Raw genomic sequence first — 21706 nt, forward strand, 5'->3', positions numbered from 1 at the left:
CATTTTGCTTATTAAATGATGGGTCTGCTCATTGGATAACTCCTTATGACTGCTCTTAATCTGGTGAAAATCTGAATAATTTCCCAATTCTCACCCATACGGTGATTTAGCTTATTGTTTTCATATTCCAGCGGGAGACGTATCCATGGTAACACACATCCTAAGATGCCTGTATGAAAACAAAAGTAGGTTGTTTTTTTATAAATGTCTACACTATTCTATATCTATGATTAAACCCTTGAGCACAACGGTTACATGTTGCCCCTACATACACAGGCGTGAATGTAGGGAGAAAGGAATGGATTGAATTACAATCAGCTGTTGTTAAGAGAGGGAAGGAGGCATCCACACTGAGAGGATAACTCTTGACTCTCCAGCCTAATATTCTTCCTCATGTTCTATGTTCCCTTCAATTGTTTGATTTCTTCTCCCCGTACAAACTCCACCTCCTCCTCTACCCTGGCTCGGCCCTGGAGACATTTTACATTTTACACAGTGTGAGATGATGAGAGCGCTGTGTAGCTGTCAGTCTCCATACAGTCCTGCTCCTGCCTCCAGGTGAGGAGGAGGAGACTCCACACACACACACACACACACACACACACACACACACACACACACACACACACACACACACACACACACACACACACACACACACACACACACACACACACACACACACACACACACACACACACACACACACACACACACACACACACACACACACACACACACACACACACACACACACACACACACACACACACACACACACACACACTTTTTGTGGCAAAGTGTTGTGGATAGCTCACTAACGCACAAGACAATTTAGCGATGTGTAGGCCATGCTGTTTTCCATTTAAGTGTCCTTTAGTTCCGCTGAGAATCATGGGATATGAGTCCGCTTCCTTCTTCTCATATAGGTTAGATGACCCAAAACTATTATTTTCCGTCATCACTGCTGCGTTGATACAATGGCCATAAATAATATGCAGTGCAAGAAGTCCTTCAGTCTTATGCAGAGTTAAATTCCATCTCAGCAAGCATCTGTCCTGCCAGAGTGCTCACGAGCGAGACTACATATAGCTACCAGAACCACGGCGGCAGCATCCTTCATTTTCTCTCAGTGTTTCACATTTATTAACACTAGTACGTCCATGCCCACAGTGAAGCAGAAGAACACGGTAGATATGCCAAAGATTGTCCTCGCCTACTGGGATTTTGTGATTGTGTTACAGGTTGACTGTCTATACCGAAACCTGTCTGCAAAACTGCTAATGAACAAGTGTCTCTGTTGCACAGGCTTCTCTGCCAGGTGGCCTTCAGGCGGTTTTCTGTATTGCTGCACCATCAAGTAATCTTTGATGTTTAGATAGAGTCGATGTCAGTGTTTTTAAGGCTCACATGTGTTCATATTAGACCTGTGTTGTCTCCTATCGGTAGAGGACTTTAGATTTGTTTTTAAATGTATGTGGAGAAAAAATAAAAATGTATCCAGGTTTGTGCAGAAATTGCCTTGTAGATCAATAAGTCCTTATTTTTTCAAAAAGTTACAAGCGGAAGACTTTCTCTTTTTTTTCTTTCCTCACCCAATCAGGGTCTATAGATAGAATGCAAGATGATTTGTGATTTGGGGATATAAAAACAAACTTGAATCGAGTTGACTTTACATTCCCTTCCTTGCAGTTTTAAAAATCTCAGAAGACTAAAGATCAAAACATACATTCTAAAATTCAAGATGTTAAATCGAAAAACAAGTATTTGGTACTATTGCAATTAAAGGCTCTGATGTCAGTTTAAAAAAAATAAATAAAAAAAATGAACTGACGGTACAGGATGCTGTTTGAGAAGCAGGTGCAGCATCATTCCAAAAGAAAATACTGCTGTAAGCCTTGTATGTGCAGTACGTGTGAAACATACTGTACATGCTGACACTGTGCAAGCTGGTGTTTTCACCTTCTTTTCCTCCCTCTCTCCCCTCATAGCAGTAGAAGGGCTAGTACGTGCCAGGTGTCCCAGTAGTCCCCATTGGCATGATTGTGAGGTAGTTGGAGGGCACGTAGCCTCTCTGTCCACCTCTGGACTCCACCAGACTCCATTCAGAGTTTCCTCGTTTGTCGTGTGCCTCCAGGACACGAACCGGCTCGCCCGCCCCGACAGACACCTCGTGGTTTCCTCTCGCTTTGAAGTCATAGGCGGCGATCACCTGCAGGAGAGGATGAAGAGTCAAACACCATTCTGTAATGCTAATTCCATAGTGGAGACTAGAACAACCAAGACCCTTGGTACTGTAAAGACATCTCAGGCAGAATTCATTAAAATGTCTCAGATCAAGGCATACATCCTTGAATAAGGGTGTCAATTACTAACTGATGCACACTTTTCACAACATTCAACTTCAAGAAATGAGCAGGAACAAGATTAAGTATCCACACATGTACAGTACAAATGGAGACACACACACACACACACCCACACACACACACAACTACAAATCATTGTAATATTCTCTGAAAAGGTTAAGCCCACTAGTTATGACTTGACAAATCCCATCATACACACGCACATGCACGCACACACACACACACACACAGAACGAAGGCTTACTAATGAGCCCTGTGTTGGTATGACAGAGTGCCCCAGCAGTGCTGATGGCTGTGTTTAGCTGGCTGCTCTGTGTCATTAAGAAACCCTTTCACCTCAGTTCGCCTCTCAGCTACGACATTAGCTCTGCCCTGACGGTCTACACCACTTAGCATTTAATTAGCATTTTGCCAGGCGGAGACATGGAGGAGAGCAAAAAAAAAGTGAAGTGAGGTAAAGTGAACCATGGCTACCGGCTGCAGAGTGATTCATGTTGCAGGAGCCAGGCGAACGTTTACTGCAGAGAAGTTTCAGATGGAAATGAACTAGTTGAGGAGTGTGATGTAGCTAAATTGCACCTCTCTGTGTTGATATATGGTTATGACAACATGTCGGGGCCACAAATGTGAGAAACAGAGTCAGAGTTAACTGAGACCGTATGCATGTATATAGAAGCCAGACAGGAATTCATTGATGATAATATTGTTTTGCAGGATGTCTGCAAGATATAAAGACACTTCTTGTAAGATTTTAGATAAAAAATTCCAAGAAATAAATCGAAATGTGATTATTTCCCTAAAAAGGATAGTTTACTTAAAGGCAAGTGAGCTTTTCACAACTGAATGTATACTAGGGAGGATGCTTTTTTTTTTTAAAGTTGAATGCACAGTGATTTTGCAATATCAAATAATTTTTACTTTATTTTATATTATATATTTTAAATATTATATATTTTGTCATGTAATAATGAGATGTATTTATTGTTATAACCTCATAATTTCCTCTTGAAAATCTTGTCATTAGATCACGGATGCGCTCGTGGTGTAGTGGTTAGGGCGTCTCCCCAGAGGCTCAGGCCTTGCAGCAGATCCGGGTACGAATCAGACCTGTGGTCAGTTCTCTGCACGTCCTCTCCTCTTTACCCAATTTCAACTTTGTCTCTCCAAATCTGTCTAATAAAAGTGAAACATTTTTTATTTTTTTAAATATAGGCTATGTGTGATTACACAAAAACAATGCATCTTGTTCAAACACAAAATAAAAAGCAGGCTATACTCTGGACAGGTCACCACCAGTCTTTCATCTTTCACATTGCTGAGACATTCACACTTTTCCTCCAATGCAGCTCTATGTAACCGATCACACAGAGGATGCAGTCAAAATGAATGTGTCACCTTAATGTTGCTGCTGCTAGCTACCCCTTCATGTATTTAAAGCTTGGAAGCAATGCATCATCTGTTTTCCTCAGAAACTAACAAAAGCACAAGATAGTTGTTGAAAACCTACATTTTCAGCAGTGGAAAACAGCAACTGAGTGTGGATGAAAGAACAGAAAGGAGTCATAAGGATCTATTATTGTTTTTTATTTCTGTAGTAGGGAGGACAGACACTGAGGGTGTGGTGTGTGTGTTGATATCGTTTTGTATACGAGCAGATTCAGGGTCATGGGGGATGGCTGTGGGGAGGGGTGGCGCATGAAAAGCGGCCTCTTTAAGGTCACTAGAGCAATTACTCACTTTAACAGGCAGTGTGGAGGCATATACTGCAGCACACACACACACACACACACACACACACACTCAATGCCTAACGCAATCCAGCTTTCTCATCCACTCACCTAAATCTTCCTCTTCCTCCATGTACACACCCACATAAACCATCACAAATTTACAAGCAATGACACTTCCCTCTCTCACTCCCATGTGTTTCAAATGTAAATCAATATCTCTACACACTTGCACACACACACGCTCTATCTTAGTGCCGCATAAATTAACTCTCAAACCTTCGCATCGTAACCCACTTACAAGTTTAAACACCTAATTATGGGCCTTTCCATTAATAACACACAGACACACACACACACAGACACACACACACACACACACACACACACACACACACACACACACACACACACAGACACACACACACCTGGCTGGATATACATAGGTTCTCTCTCACACACAGAGAGACACGGTCAGAGATGGGACAGATTGATGCTTCCATAGCAGGATGCGATCACATCTTGAGGATTCGGAGGATGTAAGATATTGCGTATCTCGATAAAAAACACTCATAGTATTTGGACTGTGGTGCATTGCCATTATCGGGATAATCTTGAATTAGGATGAAAGTGGGTATTCTCATATGAGTGACTTAAAAAGAGCTTGCTTATGTCCAGACCTACATTGATTTCTTGATTTATTTTGAATGGACTCAAGGGTGAGCTGCATCTTTCCAGTCATTCACAAATCCTAAACCTGTGGAGATGACTAAAGACTTGGCTTGCCAAATGAATCCACCGCAAACATACAACTGTTTTTTAGATTTTTGGTTTTTCACAAAAAGAAAATATGTTTCCCGTCTGTGATGCAATAACAATATTTGTCTGCTCGATACATTATCTGTCTCCATATCAGCAAGCTGAGCAATGAATAAACAATGAAGCTAAAATGTGCTGATTGATGCATTGGTTAAGAAAAATATGATTAAGTATTGTATTTCACATATTCTCATATGAACTTTACTTATCAAGGAGATTTGAATAAATACAGTTTCAAGAGAAACCTCTTGTACCTCATCAATATGCATGTGTGCAGCGAGTTGCTCCCACATCCAGTCATATTATGTTACATTTCTCTCATGAATTCACAGTCAGGCACCTAATTAAATCAATCAATCACCTGGAAGGACGGCTGGCTCTTGACAGTCAGTGTGCGGCCCTCTGGAGTGTAGGAGTGTCTTCTGATTCCCGTCACGCCCTCAGGCAGCGTCAGGTGTGGCGAAGGGGGCGGCGCCTCTGTTGGTTGGTGATAGCGAATCAGCTTGGAGGAAGGAGCGTAGCCTCTTCTGCCTACAAGCAAGATGACCAGATAAAAGGAGGTGTGATTCAGGTAAGAGCTGCTAAGCATTATCATGTATTAGAAACAGAAGAAGCCCCTTTATTAAGCCCTCTGGGGGAAATTCAATAGTGCCACTGTGTTTTCATTTGTACACACACAGGGTCATACACAAACCCGACCTTATACACATGCATTAATGTCAACAAGCTGATACTTTCAAAGATCTAACTTTTAAAGGCAATTACACGTCCAGTGTATGTCCACTAAAACCTGCCACCAATCTGCCAAAGATCCTGCTTTACTAACCTAGAAATACAACAGAACCTATGATTGCTACTTGCAGTATCAAAAAACACCCAAAAGATGGCACCAGATAGCCATTAAGAGCATTCAAGGGTTAGTTTCAGTTGCATTCAATCAGAATCAGGGTTATTGACAAATCAATTCTCACATGGAACAGGAACAATAATTGGCATGGGTATATTGGTGGATGCAATCAGGATAGATAGACAAACAGAAAACATAAATAGAAAATAATATAATAAAAAAAATGCTTACGCTTTTCGAATAACTAGAAGAACCACTAAGTAGTTAACATGGGCAGAACAAGCCAGCATGAATAAATAGGCAAAGAAAAGGGCTGCAGTAAAATAAACTCAGACTTTATTAACAGAAAATCCAAGAAGGAAACTTCACAGTACATCCAACACCGTCTCACTGACAAGTTAGAATAACGATTAAGACAAAACAAATAAAGATCTGTGTTGATTAACAGTTAAGCGTTACGTAAGGATGTTGGTTTTCTTACCTCCTGCGTCGACCAGCCATCTGCGTTTGTCCCCGCGGGTGTCTGCTCCACTGATCATGGCCACCAGCTCTCCTTTGACCAGGTTCAGGTCCAGGTCTCTGCTGCCCACCACCGCCCCCACCACCTGGTAGATCTTACCAGAGCCGTGCTTATCTGTTAGCTGCTTCAGACGCCGCTGAAACGTTGGACTTACAGGCTGCCGAAAATGAAAAGAACAAGAGGCATAAGAGAATGTATAGTGAAATATAGACAAATAAATACAATTTATTATACCTGGCATAGTTCAAATGGACAAGACGGGCCTGATGAGGCGTCACGTGTATGGCTGATCACCAGCATAAGAAACTTGACGAATGAAACCAACTTACTTTACATTTCTACGTTTGTTTGATTATTTTAATCACATGCCAAAACAGAACATCTAACTTAGACCTGTTTATGAAATGAAACAAATTTGTACAGGGAGTTAAATGTCCTACTGATGACCTTGTGTATTTACATTCCGACTTCTCAAGCTGGGGTTTCTGTTTAGAAACTAAAGGGCTGTTTAAAATAACGGTGTTAGTAGAAAATGGAAAATTCTTAGTTTCAACTTTTAACTGAATGTATAAAGCCCTTAAAGCCACTACGAGTAACATGGCACGTTGGCGGCCCCTTTGGACAAAAGTGGTAGTATGTTTACGACGCCAGCTGTCGTGAAGCTGTTTTCTAGCTCGTGCCGGGCGTGCGAGATTCAAATGATCAGGAAGCAAAATAGTGCATGTCCGTGTGTTGAAAGTGTGAGGGCACCGGACTCTTTTCGGCTCCGTGAGAGTGGTTAGTGACACAGCATCAACTAATGCCAGTCAGTGCTACACACACCTGATTGCAATGAGTTGATGCAGTGTCACCTCTCACGGAGCTGAAAGATTCCGTGTCCTCACACAAAGCGAATGAACGAGAGACGGCAGTTAGTAGGATATGGATCACGATGAGGTAATGTGTTTATGTTGTTGTAAATAATGACTATTTCAGGTGAATAATGGTCATCTGATGATGCTGGTGAGGCAAAGTAAACGTTGTTTTAGTAGGCTACCGCTCATTCATTTAGGAGTAAACACTGCAGTCTAATTCGCTCCCGTGAAATTGTGTATATGTTGCTTGGCAACGCCCTCCCGTCCGCCTATCACTCTCCCTTTTAGCTTTTCTTCATTGCATTTTCTTTTTTTTCTTTGATGGTTCAGCCCCGTTATCAGTCATTATGACGACAAATAACTGTCTCAAACCTGCTCCCCTTCCCTCATCTGGAGGGATAGGCTTCTCAAATCGCGTTTCTGCGCCACACTGAAATCTGCGACCAATACGGATATGTGACCATAGAGCATGCACGCGTGAACTGAAAATCGGACTGGGTGTGCGACCAGACCAAACGCAGTAATAAAAACTATATAAAAACGTCTTTCTTTGCACTGATGGTCTTGTTTGCTGTTAAAGGTAATTTATGATTATGAGAGGAAACATGAGGCTGTTTAAAAGATATTTAAATGTTACTCGGAGCTGCTTTAACCCATTGATGACTATGGCAATCTAGGATGCATGTCCTTAATGCCTGAGGGTTTTCTGAAAAAATTGTACGAATTGTCAAGTCTACCAAAACCTTAATATCTAAGCCTGTGTAGCACATAGAAACATGAAATAAAATACATTTAAAAGTTAAGGTTCACAGGTTTTATTTAAACATGCTCCCTTAGCGCTTACAAACCAACAAATATTTCAAAAAATCGTCAAAATTAGATGAATTAGAAAATTATTAAATATTGTTAATAAATAGATGCAATGTGTTGTGTGATTTTCGTCAGCAGTCTATAGTAGACCTTGATTCTGTGCACCAAATGCCACTAACTGTTCTGTCGCCGACATAGCTGGCGTATTTTTTTTATTATTTTGTTTTATTTTTTTGATTGACATGATTTTCGGCAAACCACACAACTTTTGGGTGGTCACGTGGTCTTAAAAAAATCAACAAAACCCACCTCATGTGTATTTGAACCAATGACAGTGCATTCTATGCTGGGAATGCCATGAAAATTAGATAAAGTAATAATGCTGCGCGACGCAGCATCAGGCAGGAGAGCCAATGTGGCATCGCGCAGCAGCAGTCATCAATGGGTTAAGTAAATATTCTGCTGTTGACCAATCAGATTTCAGTGTCATGAGGGCCAAGCCTTAAATACTCGTTTGGATGAGCTAAATATTTTTGTTCCTTCTTGTGATGACACAGCTTGGCAAAGAAATCAAAAGCTGCCTGTCACTGAGTATTTCAACATTCTGGGAAGTAATTAAGAAAGTTGCAGAACAAGAATAAAGTTGTGTATGCATGTTGCCCGGCAGGTTTACGGAATGTGACTCAGTTTAAAACACCTGACAGGTGGCGGTAATGCCGGCAGCAGGGACACGTGTTTAAAGGAAAGTGCGTTGTTTAGACAAATTACAAGATAATACTGGTCAAGCAGTTTGGATGCTGTTGTTAAAATGGCATTGATATAACAGGTCTGTAAAGTCAGCTGGGTTTAACATCTTGACTTCAGTGAACATTGTTAACATTGTGTCCTACACCTCACAGCTTTGTGTTGTGTAAATGCTTATGACTGTATGTCAGTGCCATCTGAGTAGCTCAAAACTCTTGAGCACCTGTTGCAGTCTGGGAAGGAAGGACGTGAGGAAGGTCAGGTGACAACTGGCGGTTTGTTTTAAATATATTGTTAATTTACGATGTGTTGATCAGCATTCTGTTTTTTTTAACATTTTATCTTTCCTTATTTATTCAACCTGGGGTTGAAGTTCAAGTGTATGTGTCCCCAGAGGAAGATGATATACTTATTTTAACCTTTGGTAATCCCTCAGGCATTCTTGGTCTACAACACAAGCAAACTCACTGTGACACAACCATTTAGGCCAGGGGTCGGCAACCTTTTCTACTCAAAGAGCTATTTGGGACCGCCTCCCAATAAAAAGAAAGCACTCGGAGCCACAACCCATTTTGACATCATATATATGTGTATATATATATACACATATAACCTGTATGCTATGTACAAAAAACTATACTATGTTGCATTTAACCTATGGTTTTCTCGCCTGCGCATCGACCCAGTGCGCCAACGGTGGCGCAAAGTGTCCATTCCCCCATAGGGCGATCCCCTAACCCTCACGAGAGGGGTGCCGCTGGGCAGAGCAACGTCACACATCTCAGTGTTCACGGATGCATCTCTGTCGGGCTGGGGAGGAACCTGCGAGTCTCACGTAGTGGGCGGCGCTTGGCCTGCCCCCGTGATCATGCATATAAACGCATTGGAGTTTCTCACTGTGTGGAAAGTAATCCAACACTTTGCCCCAATGTTAACAAATCAACATGTAATGATTCGCACGGACAACAACAAGGCGACAGCAGCATACATCAATCGCCAAGGGGGCGTGCGCTCAGCGCAGCAGCTGAGCATAGCGAGACGTTATGCTGGACGCACACACACTTGCTCTCCATCAGAGCAGTGTACATCCCCGGTGTCCTAAACAGAGGGGCAGACATAATGTCGAGTGGGGGGCCAGGAGACTGGACTGTGCACCACGATCTGATCAATCAGATATGGAGTGAGTTTGGGAAGGCGGAAGTCGACCTATTCTCCACACGGGAGAACACACAGTGCGCGCTGTGGTTCTCTCTCAGCGCGAAGGACAATCCCCCGCTCGGGGTGGATGGGTTCGCTCACAGACCGTGGCCGAACACACTCCTGTACGCTTTCCCACCCGTCCCTCTGAAGTCTTGGACCGAGTCCAAGAGGAGCGGCTCTTGGACTCGGTCTCAAGCACCGCAACGCACGAGTGCGCCGTGGTTCCCCTGTCTCCAGCGACTGCTCTCGGGGCCGCGATAAAAATATTAAAAACTTTTTATTTAAATGTTACAAGTTTACCATAATCTTCAAATTCAGAATTATATTTTAAAATGAACAAAGTCACAGGGAGCCACAACAGAAGGATGAAAGAGCCACACGTGGCTCCGGAGCCACGGGTTGCCGACCCCTGATTTAGGCTAACTGCTTTACCAACCTGAAAGACCGGCGCATTGAGTGTGTCCTCTACACCTTGGCACAAAGTATCCAGCCTTCTCGCACCTTCCAGCACTGCAGACTCCGCCCACTCCCAGAATGCTTTGGGGTCGAGAGAGCTTTGAGGGAGCTGGAAGAATACAGTGCAGTCATTACAACCGGGTGTCAACATGTGTATCATCTGTGTAGAGACTCAAGTGGTGCAAAACAACACACAGATACTAATGTGTACCTGTTGTGCAAAGCTCTGGAATAGTTGCTCCATGTCTGAGGCGAGGTCTTTATGCAGACAGCTGAATGTCCCCAACATGCTCCAGATCATCTGAAGAGCCAAACCATTAAACTTGGGAAGCTCATTGAGCAGCAATGTGTTCATAGTCCTGTTTGGAGAGATTTACACAATGATTAAACATTTGCCTTTTTGATTTTTACATGACCGCAAAATAACTAATTCAATATTGGTTTTAAAAGGCAGAGCCAGGGACTCTGGAGAAAGATTGTTGTCAAAATGAGAAATATCTTCTTACAATCCGCTAACTGTCCGTACTGTGTCCTAGGCTGTGTATTATACAGACACAGTACAGACATACACTGTGTCCTAGGCTGTGTATTATACAGACACAGTACAGACATACACTGTGTCCAAGGCTGTGTATTATACAGACACAGTACAGACATACACTGTGTCCTAGGCTGTGTATTATACAGACACAGTACAGACATACACTGTGTCCAAGGCTGTGTATTATACAGACACAGTACAGACATACACTGTGTCCTAGGCTGTGTATTGTACAGACACAGTACAGACATACACTGTGTCCTAGGCTGTGTATTATACAGACACAGTACAGACATACACTGTGTCCTAGGCTGTGTATTATACAGACACAGTACAGACAGGGGATATTGAGGAGAAAAGTGATTTTGGAAAAACAAGCTTTCTCCAGAATCGCTGACTAGCGTTTAATCCTGTGATTAAAGAGGCTGCACAAGCTCACATTCTATTTTTAACATAACTTCCAAAGCGTGTGTGATCATATAGACTGTGTCAAAACAAGCTGGACAATAGAAGTGGACAGGGGCAATAGAGGGTGAAAATAAAGCATTTCTCAACATTCAAATGATGCCACACACTGCCCATCCATCAGTCCAGCCTTTAACTGTTAAACCTTCTCTACCTGTACGTGTTGGCCACATCCTGTTCGTCGTAGCTCAGATTGGGTTTGTCACAGATGACTTCATAGTCCAGCAGCTTGTCCAGCCTTTTCCTGATCAGGTTCCTCGGGCCCACCAGGGAGTCACGGAGCGCACACAGCGGCTTGTGTATTAATGTCTTCATCCTCTTCTCCTATATGGGAAAAGAGATGATGCCTGTCATCAGATAGACTTTGGTGGTTGATGCATAAACCATTTCAGACTGGCATGTTTTTTTAGCACCAATGTTTTTTTTATGTTTGTATGTGCATGCAATGTTATTAATGCAAAAAAATGTACTTCGATTTTTTTAGTGATTTTTTTTTACTGTGGTTTTGCTTTAAAAAGGTGCTACAAGGAACTTTTTAATATTTTCCTCTGATGATCATAAATGACATGTTACAGCAAACTAGAGTATCGGTACAAAAACTGAAAGTTCCTCGGAGCACCTTTCAGTCAGGTAAATAATTTGAAATTCTGCTGGTATTTGGTTGCAAATGTCAAGTACTCACAAATGTAGGAAGAATCCACTGTCTGAGAGCAGTAGTGATCTCCTTGTAACAAATCGGTGCCTTCTCTCCATCCATATCAAAGTCAAACTCCTCCGTTTTGCAGTCCAGGAACGCCTGCCAAACACCAACAAAACAAAGACGGAGCAGTCAAATTCTGCTCAGGTCTCTGACGTCCGGAAGGATTATTCAATTTAAAAAGGTTTGCTTTTTTTAAGTTTGTTTTCAGCTCTCAAACTGGTTGCTATGTCTACACATTAGATTTGGCTCAGATATGTGGCTTAGTGAATATATACACATGAAAATGGTCAAGTTATCCAAGCCAGAAGACAACTTCCCTTTGCCTGGCAGACATAAGTGGCCTTACACGCATGGAAAATGTATTAAAAAAAAAAGAGGAAACAGTGCTGATCCTTGTTGGTTGGGAATAGATTGAGGAAAAATGGTTTCAACACAGGATAATTTCAGGGTGGAAATGTACACAGAAAGCAGCGTGTTTGACCTCAGGGTGTTCAGGAAATTCTTAGTTTACACAGTGTGACTCATAAACATGTTAAAGAATATCCAGTTATGTTCCACAAGTAACAGAAAGCCACGAGTTTCAGGGCTGGTTCAAACTTAGAGGGTGAAATGAATAAGATCTGCACTCTCTTTACCCTTTATTTAAAACCTGAAGATCTGACCTGGGGATTCTTACCTTTAGGCCTGTCGACTTACAATGTCCCTAGAGATACATCACCAGTCTTTTAAAAAACAAAATGTCATGTTTGTCTGTCTAAACTTCATTTGACAAGGTACCACTAAACACTGTAGAATTGGCACTTCCCGCCAAGGCTAATATAATATTTCAATGCGATTTTAAACCATTAAAACGTTTGACTACAGTGTTAGTTTCAACATACCAAAGTGTCACAGGCCTTATCCATTTGTTGGCATAATGTTGAACAGATGCAGCAGCCTACCTGTAGGTGGTGCAGGTACGTCTCAACGTTCTCAAGGAGTTCCAGGATCCCATGCTCCAGAACAAAGAAGAAACCTTCCAGGGCATCAAACTCTTCATCCACCAACTAGCACAACACAGGGAGATATACTGTAAGCTATATTTTCATTCAATAATACAATGATGCTTAAATGGAGGAGTTCAAAAACGTACGGGGGTTTGATGAGTGGTTTGCAAATTCACGAACACCTTTTTAAACTCTCTATTTGCTCCCTTAATGCTATTGTAATTATTTATTGCATTAGTTTTTAAAAGGAATACATTGGGTCTGACTAGGCTTCAGAAGCACATGCTGTAGATGCATTCGATCACTCAAAAAGAACAAGTTGAATATATATAGTATAAAGAATGCAAGCAGAAAACATACATTGTTTTCATGCTTTCGCTTTGCTTTGGTTGCATGACGTCAGCTTTCTTTCTTGAGCCTTAGTCCAGCACACGTGGAATGATGGCATACACAGTTTAGACAACCAGCAATTTGAATGAATGTGTGACTATAATCACTTGTATCAAACCTTAGAATTAACACAGCTTTCTATTATATGTTTGCCTTGGCCAAATCACCAAGCTATAGAAAATAACTTTAAATGATAGGTGAGTGTACAGGACATGGCGGTTTTCTAGCTCGACAACATGCGAGTCATTTATACTGTAGTCTACGTATATACAGTACATTGCATATCTGTATGATGTTTGAGAAATGTCAGAAGAACAAAGGGCAATTAAGAAATGTTTAATCCGGTCAGCTACTGTTATAAATGAAGGCACAGGAGACGATGCTCTTGGATGTGAGTTCTTTGATCTGACCTGAAAATCCCTATTGGACTGACAAGCGGAACTAAAGCACAGCAGCAGGCCAGAGCAAAGAGCAAGTTCAATAAACCGCTCATATCATGTTTTTTTCTCTGCAGGTCGTTCAACTCTCTGGTTTATTATTAACTACGACATTGCAGCTGGAGGGGAGAATGTTGCACTGGGAGATGAATGATGATGGCTCAGGGGACTGGAAGAGTTACCTTGAGCTACTATAAGCAGACTGTAACACGCTGTTTCTTTGGTTGTTATTCAAACCAAAGGCCAATGCACTTCTATCCTACCTTGCGTGCCATCCCAGTCTCATGTTTGATGTGCTGGCTGAGCCTCGCTGTCTTCTTGGCGATGCTGTGCGTGTTGAGGCGGTTGATCTTGTCCTTCATGGTCAGGGTTTCTGTCTTCTTGTATTTGTCAGCTACAATCAAGAGGGGTGAAAGAGTGACAGTTAATGTGGGATACACAGCACCAGTTCTCCCATTTAACTGTGACTGTGAACAATACTATACACTAGGTTGGGTGCTTTTCAACCCACAACGCTTAACAAGAAGCTCAGATGCATACTTCCACCTCTTTAGCGACATAGGGAATTGAATCCTTGACTCCTGCCTTACTCCACAGATTGGATCATTTATGTTGCGTTCCAGTTGAACTGGGAAGTCGAAGTTTTCCGAGTTCCCAGTCGGAAATTTTAAATGGAATGAATGCCGCCTGAAGATAGGATTCCTACTTGAAAACTTGGGGAAACCATGCCACCCAGAGTTCAACATTCAACAGCAGTGGACACTTTGTTAATAGAACATTTGAGCTCTTCTGTATTATTTGTGTCACGTTAAATCCCCGGTACACATGGCACTGCTCATTTTCTATATGGAGATAGGTTGCTACAATATGTGTATGCACAACATAGAGCATAGAGCTTTGCTATTAACTGGTATTGCTAACCATGGCTAAGCCGAGGTGATTCCTAACGGCAAACGTTGTGCTACTGGAACCGAGGCAACTTGGAGGTGACGTCACTCCCAGTTCTGACATCTGACTTCCAATGTAAAATGGAACGCAGCATTAGAACCAATACTATAGTGACATTGTTTTTTAATCCAATGTATATGACAACAGTGGACTTGATAATAATCTGTCTCACCGACTTCTCTGAAGCGTTTGTACTCGTTGATGCGACAGTTGAGGGCGATGGAGGTGTGAGCCGTCTGCTCCAGCAGTGCGTACGCCGGGTGACTTGTGTCTGTGTGTTTCTTAATGGTCTGCAGGAGGAGCGGGTAGCGGGCGATCCGCTGCACAGGCATCACCAGGAAGAAGCTCAGAGAGGTGGCGTTTACTTCAGGCCTGGAGAGAAAACAAAAGACTAAATAATAACAGTCACAAACACAGGACCGAAACCAACATGTGTAGTAATCCAGGTCGCACAGCAATCCAGGTGTAATGGTTTTGTATTGAATATGTCAGGCCATGACAATGATATAAACCTACGCTGAGGTCTTGATGACTTTGACGATCTCGTTCCAGAGTGCCTCCTTCTGCTTGTAGCTGTTCTCCAGTGTCGTGACAATATTGTAGTTGGCCAGGTATTCCTTGTAGGCTGCCTCAATGTCCGAAGACAGGCTGAGGAACGAATCACCTGTCAGGGAGCCAAAACATATATGTAGATTAAAAAAAAGAAGATGGGTCATTTTAGAATCATGGGAAACACAATCCAATGATATAGCTGAATTAAAGAAACATGTACTGTGTGTAAAGAACATCACTCTTGTTTTGGTTCTCTAATGTGTCGACATGGCGATAATGCAGAAATGTTATCAGCAGTCTACGCATTGAAAAACTATGAAATGTTGTCATGGGAAGAGATGGAAAATAAGTTTTCTTTTCTGCTAACTGTTATTTAAATAAATTGCACATTTTCCTGCTGTAGCATAGACTCCTATGTTTGTTTTTTTGTCTCATATAAAATGAGAATATAGATATCAAACTGCTTGTTTTCGAGTGTGCTTGTGCATTCAATTGGAGATGCACCCATTAAGACATGAAGAGACTTTTGCTGAGAACGCGAATACATCAGCGTGGCCATGTTTTTCCTGTCAGAACAACTGATCTAGAGAAAGAAACCCTCTGTGAAACCAGAAACAACCTCAGCACTTCATGGTTAAAAGGCTGAACTAGTTCATGTAGTCTGGTGACAAAGACAACCCCAGTCAATAACATGGGAGATTCTTCGGGTAAATACTGAATCAAATTAAAACAATGAAAGTGAAAGTGACGGTATGATCCCTTACAGAGAGTCTGCAGGAAGAGAGCGTCTCCAGGCTGAACCTCCATCTGGTCCAGCAGGCTGAGGAGTCGGCCTGATACGTCCATCACATCCTCTATGTAGAGAAACATGCTGTCCAGGTTGAAGGGAGGAGGCTAAAGGCAGGCAGAAAGGTTCCATTTATTTCATATGCAACTTTATTTTAGTTATATACTGTATGTAGCTTATAGAAACAACACACAGATGATGTGACAGGAATAGGTCCAACCATTTTCTGTCTCCCCAATATAAAACAGTCCTGTTTTCATATGTTTTCCCTCTATGGGGTATCATTTCTGTGTTCGTCCATATCATGTCTTTTCACCCATAGAAGCTTGATCCTATCCCTGTATAATAATTATCTCTGTATAATAATTATATATATAATAATTCTTCACAACTGCCAAAGCAGCCGAGTGCACATGGAAACAATTTTTACCTTTCGGATTTAAGGTATGGGTAGTTAAAAAAAACACATTATTACAAATTAAACCAACATATAATGTCAATTACTCAAATATAATAATGAGTTAACTGAATAAGCAAAGTGACAACACAAGATATTAATGCACAGCTGATGAACAAGACTTTTGTTTAGCTCCTTCATTCTATTCTAATGAGAGATGGTGGACACACTGCTCGAAGACTGAACAATCGACACACATTTCCACGGAAAACAGGCCAACAGCCACTATCCTGTCTGTCTCACAATGGCACCATTCATTCACATCTTTAATCCATTCCTCTCGCTCTCTACACTCTGCTGCTGCTTTACTCTGTCTTTCTGCTGCTGACCTTCCACCGTCCATGCCTTCCCATTTATCCTTATGTTAATTTCCCTTTTAATGGAATCTTGCGTTTTATATGTCTACACACTGCAGTCAAAATCTTACACTGGACCATGCCACAAAATGCCTTTCCCCTATACACCTCTGAGCAGCTCACACACCTTCTATTCCTTATTCCAATTTTCATTTCATGATTCTCTCTCCCTTCATCTACCGTTTCCCTAGGTGTGTTATCATGTTCATGCCCATCCACAGCACATGAAGCCTGATTCCATTATGTTTTACGAGGCCTCGTTTCATTACTGCAGATATAATAAATGATTATTTAGCGGTAATAAGCAATAGCTCAGACGTAATGAAAAGCTAGTGATAATAAACCGCCAAGCAGCCCCCACATAACCACAACAGTTCCTCTGGGTGGTGCAGTGCCAACTCCACATGTAGTGGTGACTTTTTTTATTTAAAAAGGCACAATGAAAAGTGTTGTCCCACAATAACAATGAACTTAAAGTTTCACTACAAAATTGATTGATGGATTATTTAACACAGCGAACAACACATAAAGGAGGAGTCAGTGTTTCTTGAGAACGCTTGTTGACAAAATCACTTTTTTCACTGATTTTGACAAAAAAAGTGATTTTGACAACAAGCGTTCTCCAGAATCGCTGACTTCACCTTTAACAACTAATACATCTATGTGTAATGTTTCCTGAGGCTCATTTGAAGATTTGTTTGTTTTTGATTTTTTTTTTCTGCAGAAACAACTGTGTTAGTGGAGCTTTCTTTTGGAATATTTACTACACAGATGTTAAGAATGCACCCACTTCCTCCAGGTTAAATACAGCAATCCTTCTGTATAATATTTAATTGTATACACTTAAAAAACTTAAATATAAATATTGGCCTAACAATGTACAGTAGGTCAAACACTTTTAAAAGATCAAAGGATGGTTTGTTAACTTGTGACGAACCTTATTTTGGATTAACCTCAATATCAGGTATGGAGCTAAATAAAGACCTTTAAAATGTTTTTGTATTCCATCTGGCTCCCCTGTTTAAAGTTTGTTGGTCTCCATGAAATGTATAGTACACTTCTTCCACTGTTAGTTGCAAACCTAATCAATATCATACAACACTTGACCCGTACCTGTAGTTGCTGTAGGTTGCTCCTGATGGTCACTGAGCTAACTTGCAGCAGTCGAAGGTAATTCCTCTCAGACAGGACCAGCTCCTCTATGGCTAACAGCTGTCTCTGGGCCGCCCTGTCTTTAGCTGTGGCTTCCTCCTCCTCAGTCTTCTTCTCTGCCTCTTCTGCCAGCCTCTCCTCTGACATGGAGCTTCTATCTGAGAAACTATCCTGTGAGGAAAGTCTTGAGTTTCTTTCCACTGCCGAAGAAGTGTCCTCCACTAACACAGACACATCGGTCTCCTCCTCCTCTGGACTGAATATCTCATCAAATAGATCGTCATCGTCTGCCTCTGTTCCGTCCCCAGTCTCTCTCATTGAGTGTGAAGGAAGTGTGAAGGAAGAGGGCTGATGTCTGCTGGGCACCTCCATGTTGGACATCACTGGCAAAGAGAAGCACTGTTTAGGTCGATGTGTTGTCATGTTTCAATTCTAGTTTGGTACTGAGAAAAATAATATCTTGTTAAATAGGTTCTTCATCGTATTCATAGTCGACTGTTTGTTAATAGTTACTATATGGTAATTGGGAAAGAGGAATTGAATCTGTATTGCAGAGTGCAAAAAAGATCTTCAATCTTAACAGTATCAAAGTTTTAAAGGCATGATTGACTGAGTTAATTGGTAAGTGCCACGGCAGTGTGATGTCAAATGTCCTCTTTTCAGAGTGGAACACATGGACACCACTAGATGTACAATACCACTGTATGACAACTCTGCATGTGTTGCTGCAGAGCTGAACTCTTCGGCCTCTAACTGTATGTCTCCTGTATTAGCACAGCTGTGTTGTCCAAACATTGCAAGAGACATGTCAGCAGTGTCACACTGCCATGCTGTTGTAAACGTTTAGTATAACGTAAACAGCCATTTCTGTATAAGAAGCCATTTGTCAATCAAGTAACTGTATAACACGGAAAACACTTATTAGTATGGAGAGAGGAATTGGCATAGAAACTAACATAAAATTGAAATGTCCATGGTCTTATCTGTACAGACCTCTATAGACCAATGGGTGTGAAGCAAGAGTTCACATTTCCCTAAACATCTGGTGCAGGATATATCTTCCAACAGAAAATTCCTGGAATTTCAATGTGCAGATAACGTTACACTCCTTCTTTTGATTCAAATTGAATTACTTAGAAAGTGAAGGGCATTCGTTTTAAGATGGCCTTAAAGGGATAGTTCAGTTTTTTTAAAGTCATTTTAAAGAGTTTAGGGGAGACGTCGCTGTAGAAGTCAGCCGTGTACTGTTGCAGAAGGGGCCAGAAGAAAAACGTGTTTCGACGCCCACAGATAGAAATGCTAACTTAAAAACCTAAATAGCTCTTCAGTTGTCTGCTAAACTGAGATTTTTTTCCACTGCTTTAGTTTGCAACCAGACAGCCATATATGTTCTATCACTCCGCCAATCAGCTGCTCGACTCAGAGCTACTGCAGATTATTCAAGAGACACAAGAAAAAACGAAATAAAAGACTGTCTGGTGGCAATCTAAAGCTGTGGAAAAAATATCAGTTTGCCGTACAATTGAAGGGATATTTAGGTTTAAAGTCATCATGTATCTATGTGGAGAAAAAACGTTTGTCTTCTGGCCCCCTCTGCAACAGTACAACGCTGACTTCTGCTACAGCGACATCTCCCCCAAAACTCACTTAGAGTGACTGCGCTGACCGCCAGCTCCGTAAGGTAACACATTTACTATGCCTAAGTACCATACAAACCCACATAAAAAAATACTGAACTATCCCTATAAAAAAACTGCATAAACCAGCTGACAACAGCTGAGAGGCAGATGATATGGCTTTGTTTACTTCACACAAACCAGCAGAGAGGGGAGATGCATTGTCATGGACCCTGTGAGCTGGAACATGACATGTTGTTGGGCCCACCAGGAGTCTGCCTGCCAAGCTGCTTACAGAGCGGTTAACACTGCCACCGCTGTGACAATTAGCCAATACGTAGTTGAGCTGAACAGCCCTCTGTGGCTCTCAATGACTGACTCTGATGGCAGTTTTATTTTAGACTGATTTAATTATAATGTCTGTGAGAGGAGTTACTCATAACCACATCAGCTGAGCAGCAATGTTCGTCCACGCAACACAGTCCGGTAAAGGGTTGGGTGTGTTTCAATATTAGTGTTAGAATGATAGCCGAGTTTCCCGACTGATATCAACACACATATTTCTTTCTGACTAAATCTACCCTAAAGACCATCCACAAATATGTAATGGATAAATGATTTACTACGTTTTGACAAATATAAGCAAATCAAATCAAGTCAAATATGTCTGCAAATGTCATGATAGCTTTTGGTGATTGAAGATTTTTGATATGATGATACTATGATACATCTATATTTGTGTTTCTCCTACAAAGTACCGAGTCATAGTAGGAGAAGTGTTTGGAATATTTTCCACACTGTAAATTGTTTTAAATGTATTCTCCAATCTTCTTTTTTGTCATTATTATTTGCATGACTACGTTGGATTGCACAGCATTTTCTTTTAGGTATCCGACACTTATGCATCACTATGAAAATACATAATTGTATCATGTATTGTATAATTTATATCATATATAAAATATCAAATATAGTATAACAAATTGTATAGATTTGTAAAAGAGATTATAAGGAACACGGGAAGCCAATATAAATATAAATTATTGAGCTGTGGAAAAGGGGTAGGATTTAATAAGTGCATACTTCTTCCTACTCCTTTTCAGGCATATCAATTCAATATGTTATTATTATTATTATTATTTTTATTTTTTTAAATGTTGTGAAATAATTTGAACAACATTTTTTGTATTTTCATGCTTTTCATTTTGTTTTGTAATTTTGATATGTCTGAAATAAATTTAATCAATCAATCAATCAATAACAGTTGTCATTCATTTTGATTTAATCCTACTACCTCACAGGCTTATCTTTTCTCACCAACAAAAGCATTAGGGGTTTAACAGCATATGGTGACCCAGAGATGAGAATGACGGAGATTTACAGCTAAAGCTTGGAATCCAAGCACAACACTGACACAATTCAATACACAGCCATTTAAAAAAAACTATACCAAATGTTGTTATCAAATACCTTCTTAGTTCCTCATTTAAACTATTGTTTCCAAACAAATTTGATTGGGCAAAGTACAAAAATAGAATGATTTTAATTGTAGAATAGCTTGTCGAAAAATATATTCAGAACAAAAAGGGTATTCATAGTAGTATCATTTTGGTACAGGTACCGAAACTCAAGGAGCAAATTAGCACTATCCAAAAGCACTTCATAGTCAATTATGTAGCAAAACATAAGGCACATGAGCGCACAGCAAAACAGATGACTCAAAAGACACAATCTGACAACACACAAAAACTTTCTTAACATCCCAAAACAAGTGTATCAGAGCTCCGGGCTGAGACATCTGCTGCAGACAAGCTGAACAAACCCACAGCAAGCTCTCCATGATCTTAACCATAGTTCTATGTTTTTGAATGACACAGTATCATTACATTTACAAGACATTTTATATGCGATCATGCTATGTTTACCTTGTTCAGATTCCCTGATTCAGCAGTGGTGAACCTCGATCTCCCCTC

The 21706-nt window shown here is 41.0% G+C and overlaps 1 protein-coding gene across 1 annotated transcript; it reads right to left on the reverse strand.

Moving 5' to 3' along the window:
• Window positions 1-1940: 1940 nt before the first annotated feature.
• Window positions 1941-18356, reverse strand: arhgef37 (Rho guanine nucleotide exchange factor (GEF) 37). Its single transcript, XM_080035839.1, has 13 exons — window positions 18079-18356; window positions 16130-16259; window positions 15330-15477; window positions 14986-15185; window positions 14129-14259; window positions 12994-13098; window positions 12035-12148; window positions 11507-11676; window positions 10558-10705; window positions 10327-10455; window positions 6244-6439; window positions 5277-5446; window positions 1941-2212 (listed from the first exon to the last, which is right to left on the reverse strand). Exons 1-13 carry the CDS (start codon window positions 18262-18264, stop codon window positions 2003-2005), a joined length of 2037 nt encoding a protein of 678 aa, XP_079891965.1. The 5' UTR covers window positions 18265-18356; the 3' UTR covers window positions 1941-2002.
• Window positions 18357-21706: the final 3350 nt, after the last annotated feature.

The sequence above is a fragment of the Ammodytes marinus genome (assembly GCF_949987685.1).
Source record: "Ammodytes marinus genome assembly, chromosome: 10".
Classification (NCBI taxonomy): domain Eukaryota; kingdom Metazoa; phylum Chordata; class Actinopteri; order Uranoscopiformes; family Ammodytidae; genus Ammodytes; species Ammodytes marinus.

Bases quoted from the DNA above. Each gene is read 5' to 3' on its own strand.
- arhgef37 (XM_080035839.1), bottom strand. From the start codon at position 18,264: ATGTCAGAGGAGAGGCTGGCAGAAGAGGCAGAGAAGAAGACTGAGGAG. The intron at 11,677-12,034 runs GTGAGTACTTGA...TTTCCCATATAG, and splicing joins AGTGGATTCTTCCTACATTT to GAGAAGAGGATGAAGACATT. The intron at 2,213-5,276 runs GTGATTGATTGA...CCTCTCCTGCAG, and splicing joins AGAGCCAGCCGTCCTTCCAG to GTGATCGCCGCCTATGACTT.